Genomic DNA, 25,380 nt, shown 5'->3' on the forward strand with positions numbered 1-25,380 from the left:
TGGTGGTGACAGATATAACAAGGAGGTAAGTATGAAATGAGGTGCCTGTGGTGGGTCTCAGGGAGATGGCAGAAGCCACAGGGAACTGGACGTTGTGGGACACAGAACTGGTTTGACTTGCAATGAGACCGGAGGGGCACTGTGTAAAAATATTTTGGTCACAGAAGTTTGATGTGGGTTTACTGTGATCTATCAAATAGTGGAAATTATCTTCTCTAGTCAGTCAAACTCCTACAGTGTTCACTGAAAATGAGTTATTTTTGGTTGAATTACTAGTGGGACTCTACTTTTCCAACTCACCTGAAAAAATGCACTGAGAAATAATTTTTTTACTGACTATGCAATTGCTTCAGGAAATTTTCTGCTTTTATATTTGCCCAATTGTAATGTCCCTCACATTTTTTTCTAACAAAATGAACTTAATTCAGCACCCACTACCTTAGATGTGGATACAGGAATAGGACAACAGGATGCTCATTCTCACCCTAGTTTTCACACACTGTTTAACCTTTCACTTTTAAGAAATATAGCCAGATTTAGTTAGCTTTTGCTGTGTCAGAAGCAAGGACAAGCCTGCAGTTCAGAGCTCAGGCTCTGGACCTGCTGAGTAGCAGACAATCAGTCAGATCAGCCTCTTTACTCTCGACATTAATAATTATTCCATGGACGAATTTGTGAATAGAGGCTGTGTTAAAGCCTTGGGATTACTTGGACCAGGCAATGCTCTCATTGCATGAAGAAGTTTAATTCTGGTGAAAGAGGTAGCATGCACTTAATGCAGGGCATTTTGTGGCATTTTAAATGTTCCTGTGGAGGATGAAAAGATTCAGCGTACTGTCACCTCCAAGCTTCCGGGTCTTTTTTCCAGAGGTCGCTTTAACCACCCTTTTGTTCTGTGGTAGTTATGTATGTTTGCTGTATTATGTTATTTTGTAATACAGACTTGCTGAGTTTAAGCAGCTAGAGAAAACCTTCTTGGGCTCTTGTGAGGAACATGAGCAAGAATGCAGAGAGAAGTGGAGCACCAGCAGCGAAAAACAGCCTGGAGGATTTAGAACAAGGATCAATTCCGAAAGCAAAATTTGAGGGATAAGGCATCTCGTGTTGATCTTTCTGCCTCTTACCATCACATATCTCTGGTGATGAGAAGTGGAAGGTGGTATGCTTGATTTAGGAGCAAAGACTCTTTCATTTAACAGAGATGAAAAGTCCTACTCGAGCTCTAGTGATACCACATGCGTAGTTTCCACTCATTATTTTTAACTGTTACTTGGGATATCGCTGTCTGATCCATACACATCACTACTTTTTTACACCCTTTTCTATTACACAAGCCTTGTCTAGAATTGGCAGAGGATTGTGAAGTCAGCAACTTGTTTTAGTTTAGGTAATTTGTCTGCACAAATGGTTTGCTTTGAAAAGGGGGTTGGAACACAGGTACAGGACCAAATGCATAAGGCACATCATGTTGAGTTGTTAGTAAAAAACACAGCTTGTCATATGTAGTTCTGTGCTGAAATTGTGTTCTGTGTTGTGTTGAAAGCTGAATGTCAGGTCAAAAGATTTTCACAAACTGGAGATCAGTCCCCTTGCCAGTCTGCTTGACAAGGCTGGGTGTGAGGTTTTGACTTCAGCTGAAGCACCTAAGTTTGGCTGCTGCAGGCGATGTGGTTCAGTGATCAAAGTACTGGTTGCATTTGTGACTAGCTAATGGGCCTTTGCTTGAATCATTGCTGACCACACGATAGGCAGAAATTCCTAGTATTGTTTGTATTGCAGTAGCATCTGGAAGTCCAATCCCATTGCTAAGGACTGCACAATTAAAGAAGAGGAGGAAAAGGTAAGAGGTCAGCCCTGTCCTCAGTGAGTTTGCACTCTTAAATACAGTACAACTGGTTATAACACGTATAGCAGTACAAGATGGAATTGAGGAAACATGAAGAGAGCCAGTGGGGTGATAGCTAGCAGTGGCTGAAGCCTCACCAGAACTGGGTGGTAGTGAACATGGGTCAGAAGGGAGTGTAAAGATGATGTTTGAAATAGGGTACTGAGATATATCTGTGGCTCTTTACCTCCTCCCAAGCTTCAGGGGCAGCAGGAAATAAAGCACAAAGCTGCTCATTATTGCTTGTAATAAAAGGTAAACAGTACTGGCCAGCATCATCATTGAAAAAGCTGAGTGGGGCAGAAGACTAAGGGTCCACCTGGGACCCATTTCCTCCTCAGCATGGCCAAAAATGGTCCCTCAGTTCCCCTGGCATGCAAACCAGAATATGTATGTGTTCCCAAGCTAGAGAGATATCCAAAGCTGGACATTTCTGTCTGGATCATTTTATTCAATAGCTTTTGATCTGTTGATTCTGTGAGTTGCTACTGGATCGATTATTCTATTTCTGATAGGACTGACAGGCACCTTGTAAGATTGCATGATTGCTGCCCCTCTGTGAAGAAATAGCTTTGAACATCTACAAGTCATTCCTGCTAAGTATAGCCAACTAGTTATGTGTATTGCTGCCACTGAAAACAAAAATAAAACCAAGTCCCATGGAGGGAAAAGTCCTAGCCAAAAAACTTCATTAGGATTGAAAGACATCATTTCAGTGCAGTTAAATGATTTTTTAGAAAAGAAACTCAAAACCCAAAGAAAATCAAAGCTAATATTATAAAAGAATATAAGAATAATCGGAGGCTTTATGAATGCATCTGGCCATTAAGTGGGAGTCATCACAGCAGTCTGATGAACAGATATAGAGCTGCATAGGGTTTGTCAGCAATGTTGGAGGGAAGGTACAGAGGAGAAACCTCTGTGAGAAAAAGCATAAACATTTAAATTGCCTCTAGGGTGCAAACTGAAAAAGCTAGGATCTGGGCAAGGGACTGAGGACTGAAAATTGGACTTTCTGCAAAGGTGACTGATTTACCAAATAGGAAGGGAAGCAAGTGCCTCAAAAACACCAGGAGGGCTGGTGACGCAAAATCTCTGCAACATGAGCCTGAGATGAAATGGCTTATTGGAAGAGGCATCTTGCAGAAGCTCTTCAGAGGAAGTCCCTGGGAATGGTGATGTGGATGCTGGCATAGCCAGAGGAGCCACAGAGGAATCCTGGCAATGGGAAAAAGGCACCTCTCTCTCCCCATTCTTCCCTCTTCCTCTCTCAAATATCTCCTTCTAGAGGGATTTTTTTTTTGTTTGTTTTTGTTTTCATTTTGATTCCTGCTAAAAGCCAACCCATGTTGGTTGTTTTCATGGGTGAAAGGGAGCACAAGGGAGGATCCAAGTACCACTGAAACCTAATTAGGAGCCATCGTATTAGATTCCAAAATTAGATAGGAAACTGGGTTTAAGGATTGTCCAAACCCAACCAGTTCCTAGTTTGGTCTGGCCAACATAGGTGGGCCAGACTGGTTTGGAGCTGTTTTGAGGACAGGCTGCTTGCCCATGGAGGAAACTGTTCCAGCCACAGTAGAGCTGGAGCACAGCGCCTGGTCCTCAGCTGAGCCAGCTTCTGCTCTCACTGGCCTGCTCTGCAGATGCAGTGTAAGGACGTTTAATTTAAAGCAATTATAGCTGTTGCTTTCTCAAATAGACAAAGACAACTGGTAGCAGTAATTCAGGCTGACTTTGTATGCCTCCTTTTTATTTCAGATACCAGGATTGCCTATGAAAGCTTATTTTAAGCCAAGTTCTTTTTACTCTGACTTCCACATTTTCTATATCTTCACCTGTTGAAGAGCTTATAAAAAAATGTCTGATAGGTTTAACCTTTGTAATGTCACAACATCTTCCAACTATTTCATAGTGTTTTCCAAACTGGGCTACTGACCTTTGTCACTTGACTAGTGTGAAGCATTAAAATATGCCTGTTACAGCCAGCAAAATTTATCCAGGAAAATAGAATTATATGCCCAAAGTCACAAATCAAGACCCAGAAAGCAATACATCACATTTCTCCTTCTAACAGCTTTAATGGGTAAGTAGGCTTTCTAAACTTCTAAATAACATATGCTGTTTTTTTTGCTGACGTCAAATTATCCTGTGCAATATCTCCATGATACATTTATTTTTTACCAGCCTAGTTAGAAATTGTCCAAGCTGTCTTTTGAAACAAAGCCAATTCAGTGACTAGTCAGGTTACCTGGCTTAATTGCAAGCTTAGACTTTGATAGGAGTGTGCATTTCTGCAACCTATGGCAAGCAGAAGGCATTGAGTCTGAACTTAATCCTCTGTTTCAGAATTGTAGTGTCTGACATTTGCCATGAGCTGTGGCCATTCAAGTGACTGTTACTGTGGTTTATCTGAGATGTGGTAACTTGGATTTTAGGTTGAGATAGTGATTTGAGCTGCTAGTGGTATAGCCTAAGTTGCCATACAGCAAACAGCCTAAAGGATGTTTATAATGTGAGCTATTACAGACCAAAGTCTGTTTCTCTTTCTCATCACCAGTTTCCTGGGAGGATAAAAACCATATTCAGAGGTTACACTATGGAGAAGAAGCGTTTATTTAGAGGTGTTCAAAGTTGGGCTGGTTTAAGCCTCAGCTCAGATGATGAATGGAGATGCTGTGTGGACAAGCTTATAATGGATTGAAACGTAGCTTACAGCACTTTGCCTTAACTTAGTAAGAAACTCAGGGTGGCTCTAAAACGAATGAAAAAATATACACCGAGCTTTACACTGCTTTTATTAAATGAGATTGAAAATCATTTATTGTTAAAGTGGTACAATGCTGAATATACAAAGGGATACGGTGTGTCTAGCCCTGCTATACAACTGTGTTTAGCTATGTGTCTCCTGATGAACTTGATGGCAGTTTGGTATCTGATTGGGCATTGAGTGCCTACATGCATGAATTGAAACCCTTGTAGGTCTTTGCACTGATCAACATTTTTGACTCTTGCACCTAAGAGCAGAAGCTCTGGTGACAACAGCCCAGCAGTTGCATGTAAATATTTCCTCTTTCTCCCCAAGACTTGTGGTCACTTGGGGCAGGCTGTATTGCATGGTCATGAGCCCTGCTCTGTGGCTTGTCAAAAGCTACATCTTCACTCTTGTGATGCTGAGGGTTGGTACATTCAAGACCTACTCTCACTCTGCCCCATGAGATGGGCACAGCAGTTTGGCTTGCTGTTTGCCCATATGTCTTCCCTACACAGGCTCTCCACACCCTGAGACTCCCAAAATTCCTTTGACCAGTGACTCTTGAGTCACACTGATGTGCTTGACAATTTTATCACGACCTGCTGTTACTGCTCTTCATGCTTCTAGGGTAAATGTGTTCTCACTGTAAGGGAAAATGCTCTGGCCATCATGGGGTGAGTTATTTTCCACTGTTTTCACGCCAACCACATTATTTCACCTGCTGCTAAAATCCTTAACATAAGATGGAAATGCCCCCCCTGGTATCTCCCCTCTTTTCCTGAGTACTCAGAAGATCTCTGTGGGCTAAGCACCCTTATCCTCTTTAGAGCAGCTGCTCTTGTGGGCTCCCATGCAGCTCCCATTTCATACATAAGCATCCACTTTCAGTTGCTCACCTGTAGGATGAGGTGTGTCTATTTACCTGCTGGGGACACAGGACTTTATGCTGAAGAGGAGAAAAAAAACACCATCATGGCCCTGGATGTGGTCAGTGACTGAGGCTGCAAGCGTCCATTGAAGGGAAAAGCTATTTGGGAGGGGAAAATGTGTTTTGAATTGTTTAGAGGAGGGGGTTTCATGTTTTATGGATGTCTGGGGGCTGAGGGGGTCCCTTGTCTTCCTCCATATATGATGTTGTTCAAGAAAAAAAATAACTTGGACTACCTAGCTTTGTGAATTTAAGTTTTTTTGGCTAGAAGTGTAACAATTTGTAGGGTTTGATTTTTCTCTGGGAAAAAAATAAAAAGAAAAAGGCATTTTTGAGAACAAGGCCCAGGAAACCAAAATATGTTTGTTTTTGTTTAAATCACTCAGCAGAGAAATCGTTTCTTGTCTATTGTTAAGAGTGAAGTTTAAATCAAAGGCAAATTCTACATATTCTAAAATATACAGACAACTCTTTGAAAGCAAAGCCAAGCAAAACTTTAAAAGAGACCTTCTCCTTGACGCAGAAGTTTTCAGTTAGTTTACTGTGCTGAGGCATGAGTGGAAAGAAACAGCCTGAGAAACAAATCACAGGTCCTCATTTTGGAGGTGAAAGTCAGGGAGAGCATCGTATTAATAGCACGGGAGACCTTTCCACAGAGCTTCTCGTCTGGGGCTTTTCCAGCAGCAGCAGGGAAAAGCCTTTACCATTTGTGGGGATTTTTGTGTTCGAATTTGGCTGTGGAAGATTTCAGAAAGCTGCAAAGTGAGGGAATGGAGGGCCTGATCCTGTCATGTTGGGTGGTCCCTCCTACCACAAATAACCCTATTGAAAACAGAGGGACTATTTGTGGAGTCATTTGTTTGTCAGGAAAAGTAGGCTTTGTAGGATACGGCCGCAATTAGCATTCAAATTCCTGGTTATTTTTTGTGATAAAAACACTGTCACAGAGATGCACGTGCCATCTCTTTTGATGGCATTGATGGCCCGTTTGAACTCTTGCCACTTACTCCATGTGTCTTCTGGCTTCCTCAGCCATGAAAAAAATATTCCAACACTGTGCTAGCTTGGTTGATCTGGCTGCTTCCCTCTTGCCTAGGACTGACGTGGTGTCCGGCCCTTTGCCATGCCATTTGGGATAAGCAGGGCTTGGGCTCTGTGCTCCCTGGCTCCTGCTCAATGGTAGCCATCAGTGAGGGCACTTTTGGCTCCTGACTGCTGGAGCACATTAGGGAAATGGTATCCACATGTATAGCCTGACATCACTGCCTAAAATTCATGCCCACCATAAATTCTGCCTTAGCATGACCCAACTACAGTCAACCTCATCCAGAGGATGTCACTCTCAGGAGATTAATTTACCAGTTTATCACTGAGGTGCAGTTTTTGGAAATGCTCTTGATTGCCCAACTGCATTATCAGAGGGTGGGTACCCCTCCCTGACCCACATGCACTGGCACAGGCAGGATGATGGCTGTGCCCAACTGCTGCAAGCTCAGCATGCCAGTGGATGCCAGGAGGGGTTTTGATAGCAGTGCCGTTATTTGGGGGCAGGAGAAACTGTCTTCTTAGCTGTATTTTCTTGTAGCTCCCTGTTTTGGTAGACATAAGTCATTAGTGGTTTTTATTTATTAATTTCCTTTTTTCCCCCTTAAACTGAAATAATGATGCCTGAAAGGGTAGATCTGTCCTTCTGTTTCTCTCTCTCTCTTTTTTTTTTTTTTTTTTTTTTTTTTTTTTGGCTAATCTGAGGCACACTGCCACATCTGAAGCCACTTGGCTTATTATGGATTTCATGGAAACTGATTCCCTGAAAGTGTTTCCATATGTGTGTTCCCAATATATCCTATCCTTTTCTAAATGGGAGTACAAACTTGCACACGAGCTGGAAATGGCTTCAGGATGTGACAGAGAAGTCATATGACTGGAGTGGCACTGTGTGTGGCCCTCTCTGAAAGACACGGTGTCCTGTATGCTGGCTCCCATCCTACACTAGATCCAGTTTCAAAGAATATCTTCCTTCCTGGCTTCTTAAAAACTCTTAATCAAGAACCAGCAAGGAATCCTCTGTCCTCAGGAGGGACGTATAATAGTTGAATGAGATTCGAAAGGAAGATTTGGATGGGGAGGGAGAAAAGAGGGGTTTAAAGGGTGAAATTAAAGAGCAATGCCAAGGCCTTCCTCCCCCTCCCTGCCCCTGCAAAACATAGTTTCTTTGTGTCTGCTTGGGGATCAGATGGTATTTCTGAGCTGCTAGCATGCAGTGGAAAAGTACAATTCATGACAACATTGGAAACAAATATTTATACTGGATAGTTAAGGCACATTTTTCTGGAAAAAAAAAATTCTAAAGTAGACTGCCCCAGTGTATTTTATCTTCACATTCACTGGATTTATACAGGATTCCTGTACCAACGCTTGCCACCTCTGTACATGTGTTGCAGCTCTCATCTCTGCATTCTCACCCCTGTGCTGTATACAGTGCTGCTGAGGTTGCTATCCAAGAAAAGCCTCAAATGTTCCCTCTGATGCGTTTCTGCCGGGGCCAGTGAAAAATAGCAGCAATTGGAATTCAGACAGGAAAAGTTGGGGAAAACCAAACCAAAACCTCTGTGTGCATTTGTGCCATGGAGCACAAACCAGGCTTACCAGGAATATTTATTTACTTTTTGCTTCCAGTATAGCATGTAAATGGCCTGAAACTTTGAACATTCAGGGGGATTTTGAAGTAATACCAATTCCCTTCCACCTGAATCACCTGTGACATGTCATTCCAGACTGAAGTCACTGGAATGAGATAGCAAAGATTGAGAAGTTCAGATGCTCCCCATCACACCAAGTCAGCGGGCATCCACAGATGGCAGATCAAAACCTACAAGCCAGGAACCTTTTTCTGTAATGTGACCATTTGTCCCCCTCCTGTGGTTCTCATTAGAAAGGTTAGAAGTCCTGTATAAGTGAAGCTTCACGAGGCAACATCTATAAATGACAGTGATGACTGTAGCTTCCACAGCTCCATGTCTGCTCCGAACAGTCCATCTACACGGAGATCGGTTTTACCTTTTTCCACATGAATGTGGAGGAATTTCTAACCATCGATGTCCCTAAATTTAAAATGAGCTACTTCTTGAGGCACAGGCAGCAAGCACCTGTGTTTAGTTATGTAGTGTCACTTAGGTGCTTAGATATATAGTACTTAGGTGCTTAAAGAAAATCACCTTCTTCCAACGTAGTTCATCTGGCAGAAAAAAAAAAAAATGAGTGAGTAGGGCAGGTAATGATGATGTCAGGTCTGGAGAAGTGAAGAGACTCAATTTTGCCCTTAAACAATATAACAGCTCTTCTTGGGAAACACTCTTTTATTTGCATGAGCGGTAAGTTAATGGCTGCTGCTAATTACCTTATTTATGGAGTGTTTCTCCTAGCAAAGGGCTTAGGTGCTGTGCCATAAATTCAGTGAAAAGATCTATCTACGCATTACTCCATGATATTTTAGGTGCCAAAATCCGGTGACCTAAATACCAGAAGGCACAAGTGTGAGGTTTACCATGTGAACTGGGGTACTGAGGGATGGTGACACAAGATACACTAGAATTAGATTCTCATATGTTGTGTGTGAGGCTCTCTAGGGGTTAAAATGTTTCTTCCTCCCTCTGACTTTTGTGAGACTGCTGTGCTTAATAATGTTTGGTTTAAAAGGTCCCAACTAGGCCTTGAAGTTCACACCTTGTTGAGGTGAAGGAAAGAGGAATGGGGGCCAGTTCACACCTCTTCTGCTGTTGTTTGCTGGGAGACCTGATTGCTGGTGTGCAAAGGTGACATAGGAAAAAAATGCAAAAAAAGGGTGTAAAATGGTTTTTAATTATTACCTTGAAGTTTCGGGTTTGTTTGTTTGTTAACTTTTTTTTTTTTTTTACTTTTTTTCCTGAATTGAATGGGGAGAAAGAGCATTTCCTGTGATAAATGGTTGCAAATACCCAGGCAAGCTCAAAAGTGATCTGGGGAGGGAAAAGCCATGGACATTGTCTTTGCAGTGCTACAAGACCCTTCCTCTGGCAGTGTGTAGACATATGCTCTGGAATAGATGTGTGGGAGGAGTATCCCTGAGCTCCAGCACAAAGCTGAGCACCCAGTGCAGGTTTGCAGGATCAGGACCTGATGTCTACAGCAAGGAGGTAGTTTGGGATCTTGGAAACTGCGGTCCCAAGCTCCGTGTTGCAGTGGCATCAGAGCAAAGGTGGTACAGCAGCTTTGGAGAGTCAAAGGTTTGCCTGGAAGAAGGCAGGAGAATAATCATGCTCTGTGTGATTCACTAAACACTTATTAACAGACCCAGGTGACAAGAATTTAACAAAATGAAAAGCAAAATAACACTCCCAAATACAGAAGGATGATTGGAGAAACCAGAAATCCAAATAACAAATAATCACTCCCCCCATCCAAACACCTTGCAAAGAATCCTTAGGATTGCAAAACTAAGTGCTCAGAAATTGGGAAATCTCAGTACTAATGTTGCCTGTGCAACTTTAAATCAGCCTCATTCTGCTTATGCATTACATTAAAGATTATAATTACAGGATCACATGATACTTTTCCCACGGGATTCCTGTCTCGTTCGATGCACAGGATGGACAGTGTTAAATTAATGAGCAGCTCTTCAATATGTTTTCTTCTTGTTCTTTGCATTTCCTCAGGCCTTGCTTATACCAGAGCACTAAATTCTCCAGTGAAGAAGGAATTTCTTGAAGGGCTTTACTCTTCAAGTTTCTGCCATAGTATTTGGATACAGTTCATTGCAGTGTGATATTCCCAAGAAAGAAAGAACCCAGATTTTTTAGAGTACTGAGACTAACTCAGAGGTCCCCTGTAATTCTGTGCACCTTCTGTGCCTTACCTACAGTATGTTTTTTTTTCTTATTTTTAGTCTCATGTTCAGACCTGAGTTCCTATTGGCTTTGGCTGCAGCTGTGAATATTCATTGCAGGTGCAAATTAGAAGCTAATGTCTTTGCTGGGGACAGAGAATCATAGCTGCTAAAATATGGTTTGGAGAGATTTTAAGTGAGTCACGTAAGACAGCAGAAACACATATAAAGTCCAGTTTGCTCAGGAAATAATGAGGTCTTCCTCACCTTATTCACTTTACCCTCTCTGATTTCTTGCAGCAGTGGATTTGGGGGATGTATAGACAATGGTCTGCTCTATGTTTCATCTTTGTTACGTCTCCAGAGGAGGTCAGCTTGTGTGTTGCCTGCAGGAGAGTTTGTGTAAAAGGAATAGCATCTTCTCCTGTAATTGAATGCTGTATCATTGTGCATATGAAAGAGTAACTGGAATGCTGATATTTCCTAACTTTCTCACTCTTCACATGGTACCCTTAACAATATCCTTTTGTTTGTCTCTAGTTGTGTTCATAGTTTCTCAGATTTTGAAAAAAAGCAAACCCCCCAGTAATTCTGCCTTCCCAATTTTTTCTTTGCAATATCATACAAACATTCACGTGGAACAGCATTTAGTTCCTTTTATGCAGGCTCTAGTCAATGGAACCACTGATGGACTAATTATTCATCAGGACTGCCACGGGGATGGGTGGGTATGACTCCGTGTTTTAGCAATATTTGCAGAAAAAATGCTGGGACTTGAAACTCCTGAATTTCATTCCATTCTCTAGACAAGTGCCTTTGTAGGGGCACAGACTCTTCTGCCCATTTTTAGGCAGAATTCTTGTGAGTTGTTCATATTTGGCTGGATTTTCATGACAATGTCTCTCACACAAAAGCCACTCCTGTTCCAAAGTTCAAGTCCCTACTTCAAAGAGTGGAACTGGTACAGCTTTTCAAAGGAAGGCTCCTCAGAGTTTAAGATTAGTAGAACAATATATTTTTCCTAGCAGAAGAGTTTCAGCTGAAATTTTAAAAACAAATAAATGCATAAATCACAATTCAGCCTGAGACAGACGCCCAGCATGGACAATTTCAACCAGAACATTTAAAGTCTGGCAAAGCTCTAAGAGACTGAAAATTGTCTCATCATGTGAAGTGTGTGGCATACTTCATCAAGGCAATATTATCAGCTGTAAGTAATCCAAGCTGCACATATAGACATAGATGTCAGGGAAGGAAAAAACAGTTTCAATAGATCAGTTAGTGCTATGGCCCAGCCTGAATGGAGCTATTGAACAAAACTCCACAAAATCTAGTATCTAATTCAGCAAATGTCTTGACACTGAAGTTCCCCAAAACACAGGTGAATCATTTAGCTACTGGTAAATATCTTTCACTATAGGTAGCTGAATTTCTTGGGACACGCTATTCAGTGACTTTCAAATACAGCACTATGCTGTTTTCTTGCATCCAGCGATTATGGATTGACTTGATGTGATAGAAATTTCCCTATCAATGAGCAAAGGGGAACTTTTTTCTTTGATGGGGACCTTATAGCATAAAATGATAAAGCAAACTGCAATATCTGTACATTATAAAATTAACCTATAGCCCTTTAAAGCAGACGTCATCTTGCTATACCCACAAGGAGTTAATCTATCCACAATACATTATGACCTTTAATAATTGGAAGTGATTGGCCAAAGTGCTGTAAACCTGGCAGAAATTTGTTGCCTTGTTTTCTGCAAACCACAAGCACAGCTTATTAATTGAGAAATGAATGTTGACTGGCATTAGCTGGCATCTGTAAACTGAAAAAGAGAAATGACCATGGTATGCATTTAGTTGTAAATGGTAGAGCTGCAAAGCTGCAACAGGTAAAATTGGGTTTTAAGCACAAATGCAAACCCCTTTTAGTTAGCTGCTGGCAAATGGCCAAGTCTAGGGTTTTTAATGAGGCTTCTGCATCAAAATAAGTGAAACCACATGGAATTTTAATTGTTCTTGTTCTAAATATGAAACACACTGGGGCAGTATTCATGAATCTAGGATGTTAGCATATATATTGGCATATTAACATGACCGCTTCTTTGTTCTAAAGGTATAATTCTCAGAAAACCTGAGTGCTAGGGTATGTTAGGAAGGAATCATCTTGGAAGATTTAAAATAGTTTAACTTGGAATCTCCTCGGTTTGGGGGGTTTTCGTTTGGTTTTTTGTTTGTTTTCTTCAAGCACAGTGATCTGATCAGGCTGCACAGGAAAAGATTACTTGCTGTGCTTGATGCCTTGTTTCTGTTTTTTGATGGCACAAAATAAAGTGTTCACAAAAGTGTGGTTTCACAATCTTGTGGTGATGATGCAGGGTGGAGGATCTGTGCTTCACCCATTTAATACAAGCTATCACGAGAGTGGCAATTCACAGATGCAAGTTTCCTTGCTATGGTGGAAGTAAAATTGGCATAAATCTTTAATCCTGCTAGGGAGAGGAATAAATAAATTATGTACTTGCACCGTCATGTTACTGTATTGCTAATTGACATTGCTATTTGTGTGCAACTAGATAGGCAAAGATGGGTGCCATACCTAGAAGAGCTGTTTGTTTTCCCAGTCTAGCAAAGACCTGAACATATGTAAATGAATATGCATCTGGTGTTTGCAAGTTACAACCAAAATCAACCTTAGCACAACCTTGTGAAGGTAAGAGCACAGAAAGAGGCAGTGTAGTACAGGGAAAATGCACCAGTGAGGTTGCATAGCAGTGAGGATGGCAAGAAGCTGAGTTTTAGAGGCAACTTGTTAAAGCATTTTTGGATTCACTTAGAAAAGAGGCTTTAAAACAGGCATCACAGAAAGCTTTCTGCTCTCCAAAAGTACCTTTACATGATGGAGATACAGAGGTCTGGGGACAAATCACGAGTTATAGAAACAGCAGAAGGTATTGGACGAAAGAGAGTTTGGAGAAGTGTGTGCAGGAGCTGTGCAGACACAGCCATGGGTGAGATAAGAAAGGGTTATGGTTGTTTGGCCTTCGGCTAAATAAGACTGTGCTTTACAAGCAACAGTAAAAACAAACAAGTGTAGATTTACTAGAGCATGTAAGGAGGTCTGTAGACCCATATTAGAAATGCCTACATGTGGTGTGCACGTTCCCAGTCATTTGACACATACATGATCTCTTGGCAGCGTTTTAATGTGTAGAAATGTATGGATAGTTTGTTACTAAGAAAAAAAATATTGGTTGCAAAGAAACAAAAAATGCCAAAGTTTTTCTACACCCTTACACTCACACTAGTTTTCTACCTTTGATTATAAAAGTTGTTTGGCTTCTATCAGAGTAAACCAAAAGCAACTCTGTTCATGTTGGGAGAGTTGCAATAACAATAATAAAATAAAATAACCCCCCAAACCCAAAAACAAACCAAAAAACACAAAACACCAACACCAAACCACCAACAAAAAAGGGGAGTATAAGCAGTAGCAGACTGAAACTAAGTATTTTGAGCAGCTGGGGAAATTATACTCTAACCTTATATTTCCAGATACGTATCAGACCTGTTCACAATATAAAGGATAGTGTTCCAAAATTACAGCTTTGAATCTGGGTGGTATTGCCCCTGGCTATTGTTTGCAGTTGGGAACGAAAGAAGTTGCATCAAGTAGTAGAGTGTTTGCTGTAAAGGTACAAGTTATATTACATTCCATGGGACTGTGGTTGGAGGGGTTGATGATAAAGACAGACCCATTCACCCGTAGGTCATTGATTCAGTTCCTGATAAAGATAATAGTAATCACATTGTCATCAGAGTTAAAAAAACGTCTTTTACTGCCCATTTAAATCTCCCTACAAGTATCTTTTGAGATGAGAGATTATATTCCCTAGGTTTCAGGCTGCAGGATTTGGACGCTTGACTAGCTCTGGCCCAGAACCTCCAGCCTGAACCCAAGCTGTGCCTGAGTTTTTTCCCCCATGCTGCTTTTCGATATCATAGAAGGTGTGGATTAAACAAGCTGGTAGAACAGGACAGAATAGTGATCTAAATCACCAAATGTGCCACACAGGGCAGCAGGATCTGTTGAGTCTATGGTTTATGGTAGCAATCACTGTTGTGTGTGCTGCAGGGAGCAAAGGCAGAAGGGCTGGAGGGATTCTCCTTCTACACAGTAGAATTGGTAGGTCAAATTCAAAGCCTGTCTGCAAGGAAAAGCATTTCTCTAACTTACAATGAGGTTACACAGGATTTTTCAGTGTTTAGCATGTCAGTTTGGCATCTACAAGGTGGTGTACTTTCCTTCTAGGTGAATCAGATTTAGTAGGCTGGCAAAGTGATGGGTGAACCTATCTGTAAAGCTGTAGAAGTGTCCCTAGGAAGTACAGGGAGAGCTAATTTGATTTAATTATTTCCCCCCCTTTATTTATACCTTGCTCTTTCCAGCTATGTCTCTATAAAAATGTTTTGTACCTATTGCATGCTGACCCATGCATTTCTCTGTCTCTTGCACGGTACTTCTGCCTTAAGCTCTTTCTCCCTGTCCCTTTTCCAGTATCCTTTTTGTTTTCCACTTTTCTCGCTCTCAATGCAAGCTTTCACCATCTTGTGCTCATGTCCATCCCACAGTCTCCTAAGCAGATCACCAAGCTACTAATGCTTGCTTTCCAGTTCTGCTCCAAAACTTTGGGTGTTTGATGTGGGATTAGAAATTAGGCAAAATGAGTTTACCCATCCCTGTTTTGCGTTAGACTCCAATTCACAGCATTACCATCCAGACGTTCACAGTAGTCATAGACTGTGTGGTCTTTTTTGCAACCAGTCTGCCCAGACTACATAGGAAAACAATTTTTTTTTTCGTTGGCAAAAGGAGTGTTTGGCTTGTAATTTTCCATCAACTGCACTGAAAAGTAAAATTTGCATCTTTGCTATCAGCACAGTGACCTTGTCCATCGTTTAGATAAAACAGATAATATTTTTCATCTATAGGAAGTAGCTGAGCAGATCTTCACTTAAATTGGTTAAGGCAATAAGCGGGGCTTAGTCATCTCTGGTGTAACTCTCCTGGTGTCAGTGGTGCAACTAACTTTGTGTTGCCAACTCTTGTAGTTTTATTACAAGTTACATGGTAATTTCTGCTTTTCTCAAGACCCCAGATGCTGATGGCCTGTGCTGAGATTGGAATCTCAACTCTCATGTGCAACCAGACCTGAATTTCTCTAGAGACTACAACAAAAACCAAAGACACGTAACCCTCAAAGGTCAAAAACCAGAAAAGAAATCAACTCCAAATCCACATTTCTCTTTTTGGTTCTTTTTCAATCTCTTGATTTTTGAGATTTTTTTTTTCCCAGCCTGACTTGTGACATTTGAATGCTCCAGGTTGGCAATGCTGCTCCCTACATTGGCATTGGTGGAGTTAGACCAGGGAGGAATTTGGCCCAATGCATGTAGAAGACAGGTGTATGACTCTTTTCCTTGCAATGTATTAATTGATGTGATCTGCTGTTCTCTTGGGGGCCAAAAGAAGTGGGGTTTCATAGAAAAATAGAATTCTATCATCACTTGGTACAAAAAATGGTATTTACAGAAATCTTTTCCCCCATCTTCTGTTATAATTTTTTAGGTGCTTCAGAGCTGGGCCCATTTTCAGATCCCAGGCAGTTCACAAGCATTTCATCCCTCACTGAGAGCCGCTTCTCCAACCCACGAATGCACTATCCAGCCACCTTTACTTATACACCGCCAGTCACCTCAGGCATGTCACTGGGTATGTCCGCAACCACTCACTACCATACCTACCTACCACCACCCTACCCTGGCTCTTCCCAAAACCAAAGTGGACCTTTCCAGACCAGCAGCACTCCATATCTCTACTATGGCACTTCGTCGGGATCATACCAGTTCCCCATGGTGCCAGGAGGGGACCGCTCCCCTTCCAGGATGCTTCCTCCATGCACCACCACATCCAATGGCAGCACGCTGTTAAACCCTAACTTGCCCAACCAGAGTGATGGTGTGGAGGCGGATGGCAGCCACAGCAGCTCTCCAACCGTCTTGAATTCTAGTGGCAGAATGGATGAGTCTGTTTGGAGGCCATACTGAGATTTCTTCTGTAGCCGGCCTGACCTCTGCAAGCCAAAAAAACCCCAAACCAAACAAATGGTCGACTAACTACAAAGTGCCTGGGTCTTGTGTTGTTGTTTTTTATTTGTTTGTTTTGTTTGTCTTGGTTTTTTTCTTAAAGAGATTTTTACCAATACATGCAACTGTGTAAATGGGATGATAATGGCCACAAATAACAAGAATCACCAACATACCACAACCCATGTTTCAGATTATGTGGATCAAAGATCAAAGCATATATATATATATATATACTTTTTTCCTTGAAACCATTTTACCTTTTTTATATTTAAAATGTACCTTTTAAGCACAGACAAAAAAAAAAAAATCACTCCCTCCATTTTTTTTTCTTATGTTTTTCCTTTTTTTTTTTTAAATTGTATTTTTGGTCTAGAATGTTGTGATAACTAGTGAGTTCTTTTGCCAATGAGACGACAACGGACTCCCCAGCTATCAGGAGAAACATGGTGATGCATGGCAAAGGCTGCGTTCCCCTTTATTTTTAATAACCCCCCACCCAGCCATGAACTCCAGATACAGTTGCAATCATACAATGTATGGGACCCTCTTCACACCCACAGTGCAATTCAACTGGCTTGTATTGGTGCACATAAAAAGAAAGCAAAGATTGAGTTGTTTCCATTTTGCCATGATACTTTCAGGTAAAAACAGCTGTCCCAAAAAAGTGTGTCTGAGCCTTGCTGCAGAAAATGGTTGGAACTTCTCTGTGTTCATTGCCTTTTTGGTTTGTTTTTGGGTACTTAAAGAGAATGAGTTTTCAAGTTAGGCTACACAACCCTGGGATTTCCTTTTTGCTTTTGTATCCATTCATTTTGCCTTTGATTGGCCAAAAACCAAAAAAAAAGAAAAACAACCAAAACCTTTAGAAATGAAAAACAAAATGTTATTACTTATGCAAAATATCAAAATGGCAATATATATTATTAGAGCCAAAATGGTATACATAGTGTTTGTGTTCGGCTATGTTATTTCCTTTTTTTTTTTTCCTTAAATTATAAATGTGTAAAATTTGAGGTTGTTTGCTAACATGAATCATCATATAGCTTTAAAAATAATATTTATAATTATTTAATGATGTTTGGACCCTTTAAATGTTTCTTAATGTAATGATATATTGACTTCGGTCTCTAAAAGTGTTTTTGGATTTTTTTAGTTTTCTTTTTTTACTTACTACATTTCTGCAATGGTGTGAACTTCAAATCCTTACCCAACTCCGAAAAGCAGTTCCAGTGTGAACCAGTTTACAATGTGATGTAAAAATGACAAACCCAGCCCAAATGCATCCATATCAAATGATTTTGGATGTATTTTTTTATCTAAGTTATGAAGGAAATACTGTGTTTACAATATTTTTATTAGCTGTCTGGTTGCCTTCAACACAGTCTTGCCTTTTAATCAGTAGTTGTGGAGACACTGAAAAAATGGTTAGGAGGAAGAAATATTTTCCACCCTTCCCCTAATTTCTTCTTCTCCCAAGAATTTTATCAGAATTTAGAAATTTGAAAATACTCCTATTTAAAATTTTGTCTTTTCACAATGTGATTTGAGTTTTGACAGGATTTGTTTTCTTTTCTGCAGAAAAATCAAAACTGTTTCAAAGCCCATATTTTACAAGCAATTAATATCTCAGAAATGGGGGGAGAATTGGTGAAACTTTCCCCCCTCCCTTTGTAATTTCAGCCCACTTGATGGAGTAAAAAGGTTCAAAACTTGAGACAGAAACTGCCTGGTAGCACATCACTGCACGTTAGCATTAAATGCTAGAGACATAAGGATGCTGTGTTGACTTTGAAGCTGATGTGGCTATTGTCGTATTAGAGGGACAAGCCCAAGGGCGGTGATACTTACCTCTGCAAATGATGAAGATAAAAAGTCACCTTAAAAGCCACCTTGGGGCTCCCAGGTGTCATATAGGGAGAGCAAATTGCACCCGAAACCCTTAACCATCCTGTCTGCTGCCAGACTCTCCAGCGGAGAGTACCGGAATAAATCAACGGTGAGCGTAGCCATACAGAGCCTGACAACACCATCACCGCTCGTTAACAGCAAAGCTGTTACACGAGTTGACATTAGCATGGTACAGCCCTCCAACTTATGTGATGACATGCTTTTAAAAAAAAATAATAAAGTCTTTGCCTTCTAAAGGTTGTATACCAAGTATGCTTAAAGTATAAGTAAGACACTTTTTTTTTTCTTCTTCTAATACTTAGTTTTCCTTCAAAGATGGAAGCTGTAATTGATTCTATTTATTTGTTGGTTTGTGGTAGCTTGAAGCATACCACTGTCCATTTATTTGTAACTGTAAAATACATTTGTTAGTCTCAGCAGCACTTAAAAAGCCAGTGTCTGGTTACACATTTCAGTTTTGTTTTTTGTTTAGTAAGCAAGAGAAAAAGATGTACTGCCAGTACAAGCTGTTTCCTATTTAATAAAAGGTACTATATTTGTACATTATTTGTTATTGCTGAGAAGGGCTTTTTAAGGTTTACTGTATGCATATTAAGTAATTTTTAGGGTACTTTTGTGTTGAAATGTTGTTGAGCGTGGCTGCAGGCAGCAACCCAGATTTTTTTTTTTTTTAAGACTTTGTTGTAAAATTCAAGCACTTGTTTTTTGTTTCTGGATAAATCCAGCACAGACCAGAAATTTGGTTTGCTCAGTACTGACAGGACTCTGTTTGTGTCCCCGTGGTTTCTCAAATGGACCATTAGAGACAGACTTTGAAAACATTTTCTCCTCCTGGTCGAGGTGCGCATGCCTGATCTGTGCCCTCATCTTCCCTGGTTGTGTGGGCAGGTGTCTGGCTTGGCCTGCTTGAGATAGGAATGGATTTTCTAATTACCTATGGACAGAACAGCACCAGCCCCTGGACATTCAGCAGACTCCCATGCTCCTGAGCCCTCCTGGTGCCTTTTGAAAATCTTTCAGTACATCAGGATGATCCCAGAGGAAGCTGTACAGGCTGAGGCAGAGATGCTTATCAAAGCTTTCGGAAAATGCTTTCCAGTTTGCTTGGAAATGCTCTTGAATCACGATTTCAGACCAAAAAAATATCCCAACCAGCGATATGTAGTTAAGCATATCATATTATTTGATGGTTTTTGCAAGGTGCTTAGCATCAACAGAAAGAAATGTTGTCAAAAGTACAACAGCCTTTCAGTTTGGTGACTGGTAATCTTTGGCACCAGTCATAGATTTAAAGATTTTAAAAATTACCTTTTTTTTTTTCTAGCTCTCTTATACTACCAAAGATATACTTCCAGCACAACAGGCGTGATGTCCCTTTTGCCAAACAGAGAATTAAACTGTCCTCTCCCTCCTCCTAAGGGTAATTGGATCAGGGTCAGCAGGTCAGGATGGATGAGTAAAGCAAATGGTTTAACCCACAGCATCATTCATGTGGTGCTGATCGTTTCTTTGTAAGACCAGCTGCTGTGTCTTTCATAGTATTGAACTTTTTTTGCCAGCAGTCCCCTTAGCAAGTATTTCCCAGTTTTTGCAGGTACCATCTTAAGCGGAGAAAATTTTGCACTTTCACAATTAGCAAAGCAAAGCTCAGCCCTGTGTTGGGCTGCACATGGCCAAGAAGGCATGAGAAAAAGCAATAATTAAAACCTGGATGAGCCATGAGCTCAAAGAAGCCCCATTCTCTGAACCCCTGAATTTCCTCTTGTTACTAAATATAATGCATTTCATTTTAACATTTTCTGAGAACTTTTTTAGATGTTTGTTTAATTCCATGTTTACAGATAGCCCTTTGCCTTTTTTTTTTAATGCAGTACTTCTAAGTATATCAACCAAAGCCATACTTTTACAGTAACTTTTGGTTTAGGTAAGACGAGTGACATTCCTTTTTTCTTTTTTTCTTTTTTTTTTTTTTTCTGCTAAATATGCTTTTCCAGTCTTGAATTTCTGCTGGAACAAAATATTTGTAGCATTTTGTGTAAATACAAGCTTTAATTTTTTATTTTTTCAAACGCTGTCAGCCAAGATTTGCTTTTCATGCACATATTGTACAAACACACTCCGCTTTATGCCACAGACTATGATTGTGGATCAATTTACTTCAACTTCAAAGGGACTATTTGTATTGTATGTTGCAACTGTAAATTGAATTGTTTGGCATTTTCTCATGATTGTAATATTAATTTGAAGTTTGAATTTCATTTTCAATAAAATGGCTTTTTTTGTTAATGTCCTTCTATGCTTCTTATTCTTCCGCTCTCTCCTCTTAGCACCAGGCAGGGTAAAGTGCATGCAACAATAGGACATGGTGCCAGCCATTCTGTGTTGGCCCCATCAATTTCCACAGCGCTTAGTTTTTCAATTAAATAGAAAAGACAAGTTCCCAGACCTGTGGATGGTAAAAGACAGCTTCTAAATCTGATCCCGAATGTTGCTTCTTTTCTTCAGTCTTCAAACTATCAAAATCTATGTCTTAAAGGAGTGCAAACTGCTCAGTTCTGAAACGTAACATTAGATGGGATGTTAGCTAGGACACTGTGGTGTTATGGTGCTGTGGGCAGAGCTGAAAGTATAGGAAAAGGTGGGATAAATTTCCAAACCAGTGAGGGAGGGATTGGGGTTTATGGCACATTTCCAGGAAGGGGGTTGCATTATCCCCACCTCTTCCTGGTCAGACATGAGGAATGCAGTTACAGATAATCTTCTGATTTGCATGGCTGAAGGCAAGAACAGTTTTCAAGCAGCAAAAGATATATGTATGGATAGGGAGGCGACTGGGGGAGGAGGCTATTTTTCCTCCAGCCTAGTGACAGGGGTAGGAGGAGATGCAGCTAATGAAGGTGAGGTTAAGTTCACCCAAGGCTGACTGCAGGAGGAGAAGAGAGGACAGGAATTGTTTGCAAGTTTGTTCCTGGTTTCATAGTAAGTTCTTACCCTTTTTAGCTATCTCTTGAGTTTGCAAAAGTGAAATAGTAGCACAGACAGGCAAGAGATTCCGATCATTTCAAGAAACCTTTAACTCTGAAATTCAAATATCACTAATACTGATGTTGTGACCTCTTCTTGCATTAGCATGGATCGACACTTTTTTTTTTTTTTTGCGTGGTGGTTAAGACTGAAAAAATATTTGGGGGTTTTCAAAGGTGCTCTCATTCCAGTCCATAATCTGAGATCTGATTTTAGGAAGCTTTATCCAAGAGGGAGGAATCAAGCAAATTAATTAATTTTCTGTAGTGCAATTGTTATATAAATCATCTAGGGGTTACTTATGCTAAAATATTAGTGCTTTTTGCTGCTCTCTGGTACACAGGTTAACCCAGCTCAGCTAGTCAGAACACAGAGGGACATTCATTATGTTCTTGCTTTTCATGGTCATTTAATCCAGATGCTCATAAAAGGAAATAAACATTTTTTCACCATTTTGTATGATCAAGCAGTGGAATAGGGGCCTGTGGAGGTTGTGTCACTTTTGTTCTAGGAGATTTACAGGACCCAAATGGGTAAAATGTGAAGCAACCTGGTCTGACCCCAGAGCACGGTCTCCTCCAAATTATTCCATGGCCCTGTGAGTCAGACCAGGAGCTATCTGCTACAGATTGTCATCTAAGCTAAAAACTGTTTATGTGACTGCACAGATAACACATACTCATTCAAACCCAATTTGAATAAAGAGGTTTAACAAGGTGAAATTCTCACATAGGTATGTTATTGAGGAGTTACAGTGATCCTTCTATCTTTTGTTGGTTCCTGGCACATTTCTCTGGGATATCTATGGTGGACATGATCAGTATAAGGGCTGGGAGAGCAAAACTATCCAAACTGTAACTGATCCAGTACAGGCATTCCCATTGTACCTCATGCTGGGGGTGTTGCTTTAGATTTTGTGATTCATTTACCCTTTTGCAGATTAAGAAAGGTGAGTGCTCTTGCCTTAGCTAGAAACCAACCACTCTTGAGGTAAAATGACCACCACTGGGCTTCATGGAGGTCTGCCCAATATGGAGATGTGCGTTGGTGGGGAGAGATCAAACTCAAAGTACTTGTAGGAGATAAGATTTAAAGATACCTCCTACAAGGATGATGAGTGTTGTCTTCCTCATCTTTTGGTGTCAGTAACTAGCTTCTTGCCTTTGGATTATGAGGACTGAAAATCAACTTTGAATCACAGAAGTCAGGCCTTTGCTAGTTCTATGCAGCATGCATGCAGCAGGCAGCACCTCACACTACCTTTTCCTGTTGGCTGTTTTAACCTTTTTAATTTCCTGTAGCTGTGAGAAACACTGAAGGGGCTCAGAGGAGCCAAGACCTAAATCAGCCTTTTTTGTGTGTCAAACAAGCTCTTGGGAAGCAGTGGGGAAGAGAAGGAGCAGGGTTCAGTACCAAGCCCTGTGCTGGCACCAAATAAAAAATTCATCAAGCTGTTTACAAGGGAAAAGGGGGAAATAACCTCAGTTATATGTCCAAGGATTGACATGTACCATCTAGTTACCTTCTGCATGATCAGGAGGAAATGAATAGGTATTCTGGGGTGAAAACCCTCCCCTGGGTGATCACTTGCAGATGGCCACAGCAGTGTTGTGCAGCACTTGGGGGGGTCTCACTAGATCCTATAGTTGAATAGGAAAGGGCATGGTGTAATGTGGGCAACCAGGTTTGCAGCTCAGACACTTGGATGAATGCTTGCAGAGAAGAGCTCAAGAGCATTATCATTCAGAAATATTTGTTGGACAGGTTAAAAATAATAAGAAAATCCACTAGAAATTCAGATTTTGGGATAGTTGACGGAGATAATTGTGATGAATAAAATAATGAGAGCAGGTTGAGCATTTCTACTCAACATCTTGAAGAAAAGTTTTAACATGAGCTTAAAGCAAAATTATAATCTACTGATGCAGTACTGGTCTTCTATGTCTGGAGCTGTTCCCATGGGGTCTTTCTATGACACTTACATGACCTCTGGGAACAGGAAGCCCCAGGAACACATAATGTTGTGAGATACAAAAAAGAAAAAAACCTAAACTTCCAAAAGCATCTGGTGATGCAAACAAAGTAACCCTGTGACATCATTTAAAATTGAAACTCTCAGGCCTACCCTGCAACTTCCATGCAGGTTAACTGCATATATTATGTAGGGTAGATGCAACTTGCATTTCTAATGTCAAGTATGTTATCTAAATAACAAGTGCATTTTAATTTCCCTTGTTGGGAATTCAAGTGGACTTGAATTACCTACTGCAGTTCAAGTGAGAGAATAAAGTAAGATCTCTATAGATATATTAGTAAAAACTTGTAAAGATGAGATTAATTAGTTTTTGTTCTGTAGCTGGGAAATTTCAGCACCGTATATGACTTTTCAGGCAGCTTTGGACTCCTCTTTTTATGCCTCAGTTTCCCTAAATATAGACCATGGAATTTATTATTTCCCTTCTCTGTCAGAAAGTCCCATGGACTCAGTGTTTACAGAGAGTTTGGAACTCCTGTTGTTGTTTACCTATTTTTACTACAAATCCAAAGTTTGGTCTCACACCATTGGATATTGTCCTTTGAAACAGCACATTTCTAAACCACATGTTTAGAAAAACTGACCCAGTTTCCAGACTGCTGATCTGGTCAAAAAACAATGCAAAGTTAAGGCCAGGTTGTGCTGTCTCAAGAGACTTACTCGAGATTTGCAGTGGGGCAGGAAGAAAACCAGAGATCACTGCAATCCATGGAGGCAACCCTTGGCCACTCCCTCCCAGCAGCTCGCTTGGGATGAGCAGCTGGAGCTTGTGGGATGTCCCAACACTTAGAGAAAAGCAAACAACCCATGTTAAAGTTGATATGCCAGTGATTAATTATCACCACAAGGCCAAAGTCAGATGGTGATTACACCAGTAAATATCAGCTGAAGTCCCTCTATTAATAGCTTCATGGTTTTGGATGCAAGCATTTTTTAACTCATGAAGGTGGATGTTATCAGTGAAGGGTCACCAAAATGCGGTCTGGGGCAAGTGAAGCTTGACACAGGACCACTACCACTATATCCACTCAGAGTGGCTGTGCTCAGCGTATCTTGGGATCTTCCAAACGTGGAGATGAAGCTGGGGCTTTGTCAGCGCATCCCACCCCACGCTTCTCTTCATTCACCTCCCAAAGTGCAAATGATTTTTACCCCAGCCTCTGTGTTTGGGTTTTTCTCTGCCTCTGGGTTTGGGCACAGGGTGCAGTAAGGGTTTAAAACCCTGTTGCACATCTACAGGAGTCTAGTGTCTAGTGAGCTCTCCTTTCTACGAGTTCAGTTGTATTCCCCAAGGCCATGACTTTGGCAGGCTATTAAAAATAGTCAGAACCAAAAGACCAAGACAGCTCCTCTCCCCTCCCCCCCCCCCCCCATTTGTTTACTTTTTCAATTCCAAAGTTGGATAATGAAGTCCTTAGTAGCTGAAAATGGTGCTGCTGCATCCAAATGCTCTGAGAGAGATATTCCTAGGAAAGTACAGTTTTTACCTCTGCTCTGGGGTGTGCAAGGCTGGCTAGCAAATGTCAGGAAATAGGAAGGAAAGGCCAGAAGGGACAGAAGGGAAAAAAATTCTAAATGATCCAGGCAGATCTTGGGAAACCTGGGTGTGAAGGATCTTTGTCCTTTTATTGCCAGTAGTGATGTTCTCTTAACAGAGCAGAATGTTCTCATCTTTTAATAATAGCCAGGCCAGATACTAAAATCTCTTCTGCTAATACTGTATAAGCAAGAAGCAGAGCAGCTGATTTCTGTTAAGACAAATACACTAGGAGAACAAGCCAAAAAATGTATGAGAAATCTCCAGAGGCCTGTTTTTGCAACATCGTTTGGC

The 25,380-nt window shown here is 40.8% G+C and overlaps 1 protein-coding gene across 3 annotated transcripts in view; it reads left to right on the forward strand.

The window, feature by feature from the left end:
- The window catches only part of RUNX2 (RUNX family transcription factor 2), a 151,410-nt gene extending 134,870 nt beyond the window's left edge, over positions 1 to 16,540 (forward strand). For all 3 annotated transcript variants that reach the window (XM_054383333.1, XM_054383334.1, XM_054383336.1), the window contains one exon: positions 16,062 to 16,540. In XM_054383333.1, coding sequence (XP_054239308.1) covers positions 16,062 to 16,540 — 479 coding nt within the window. The remainder of the gene's footprint in view (positions 1 to 16,061) is intronic.
- Positions 16,541 to 25,380: the final 8,840 nt, after the last annotated feature.

This window comes from Indicator indicator, chromosome 9 (assembly GCF_027791375.1).
Source record: "Indicator indicator isolate 239-I01 chromosome 9, UM_Iind_1.1, whole genome shotgun sequence".
Classification (NCBI taxonomy): Eukaryota; Metazoa; Chordata; class Aves; order Piciformes; family Indicatoridae; genus Indicator; species Indicator indicator.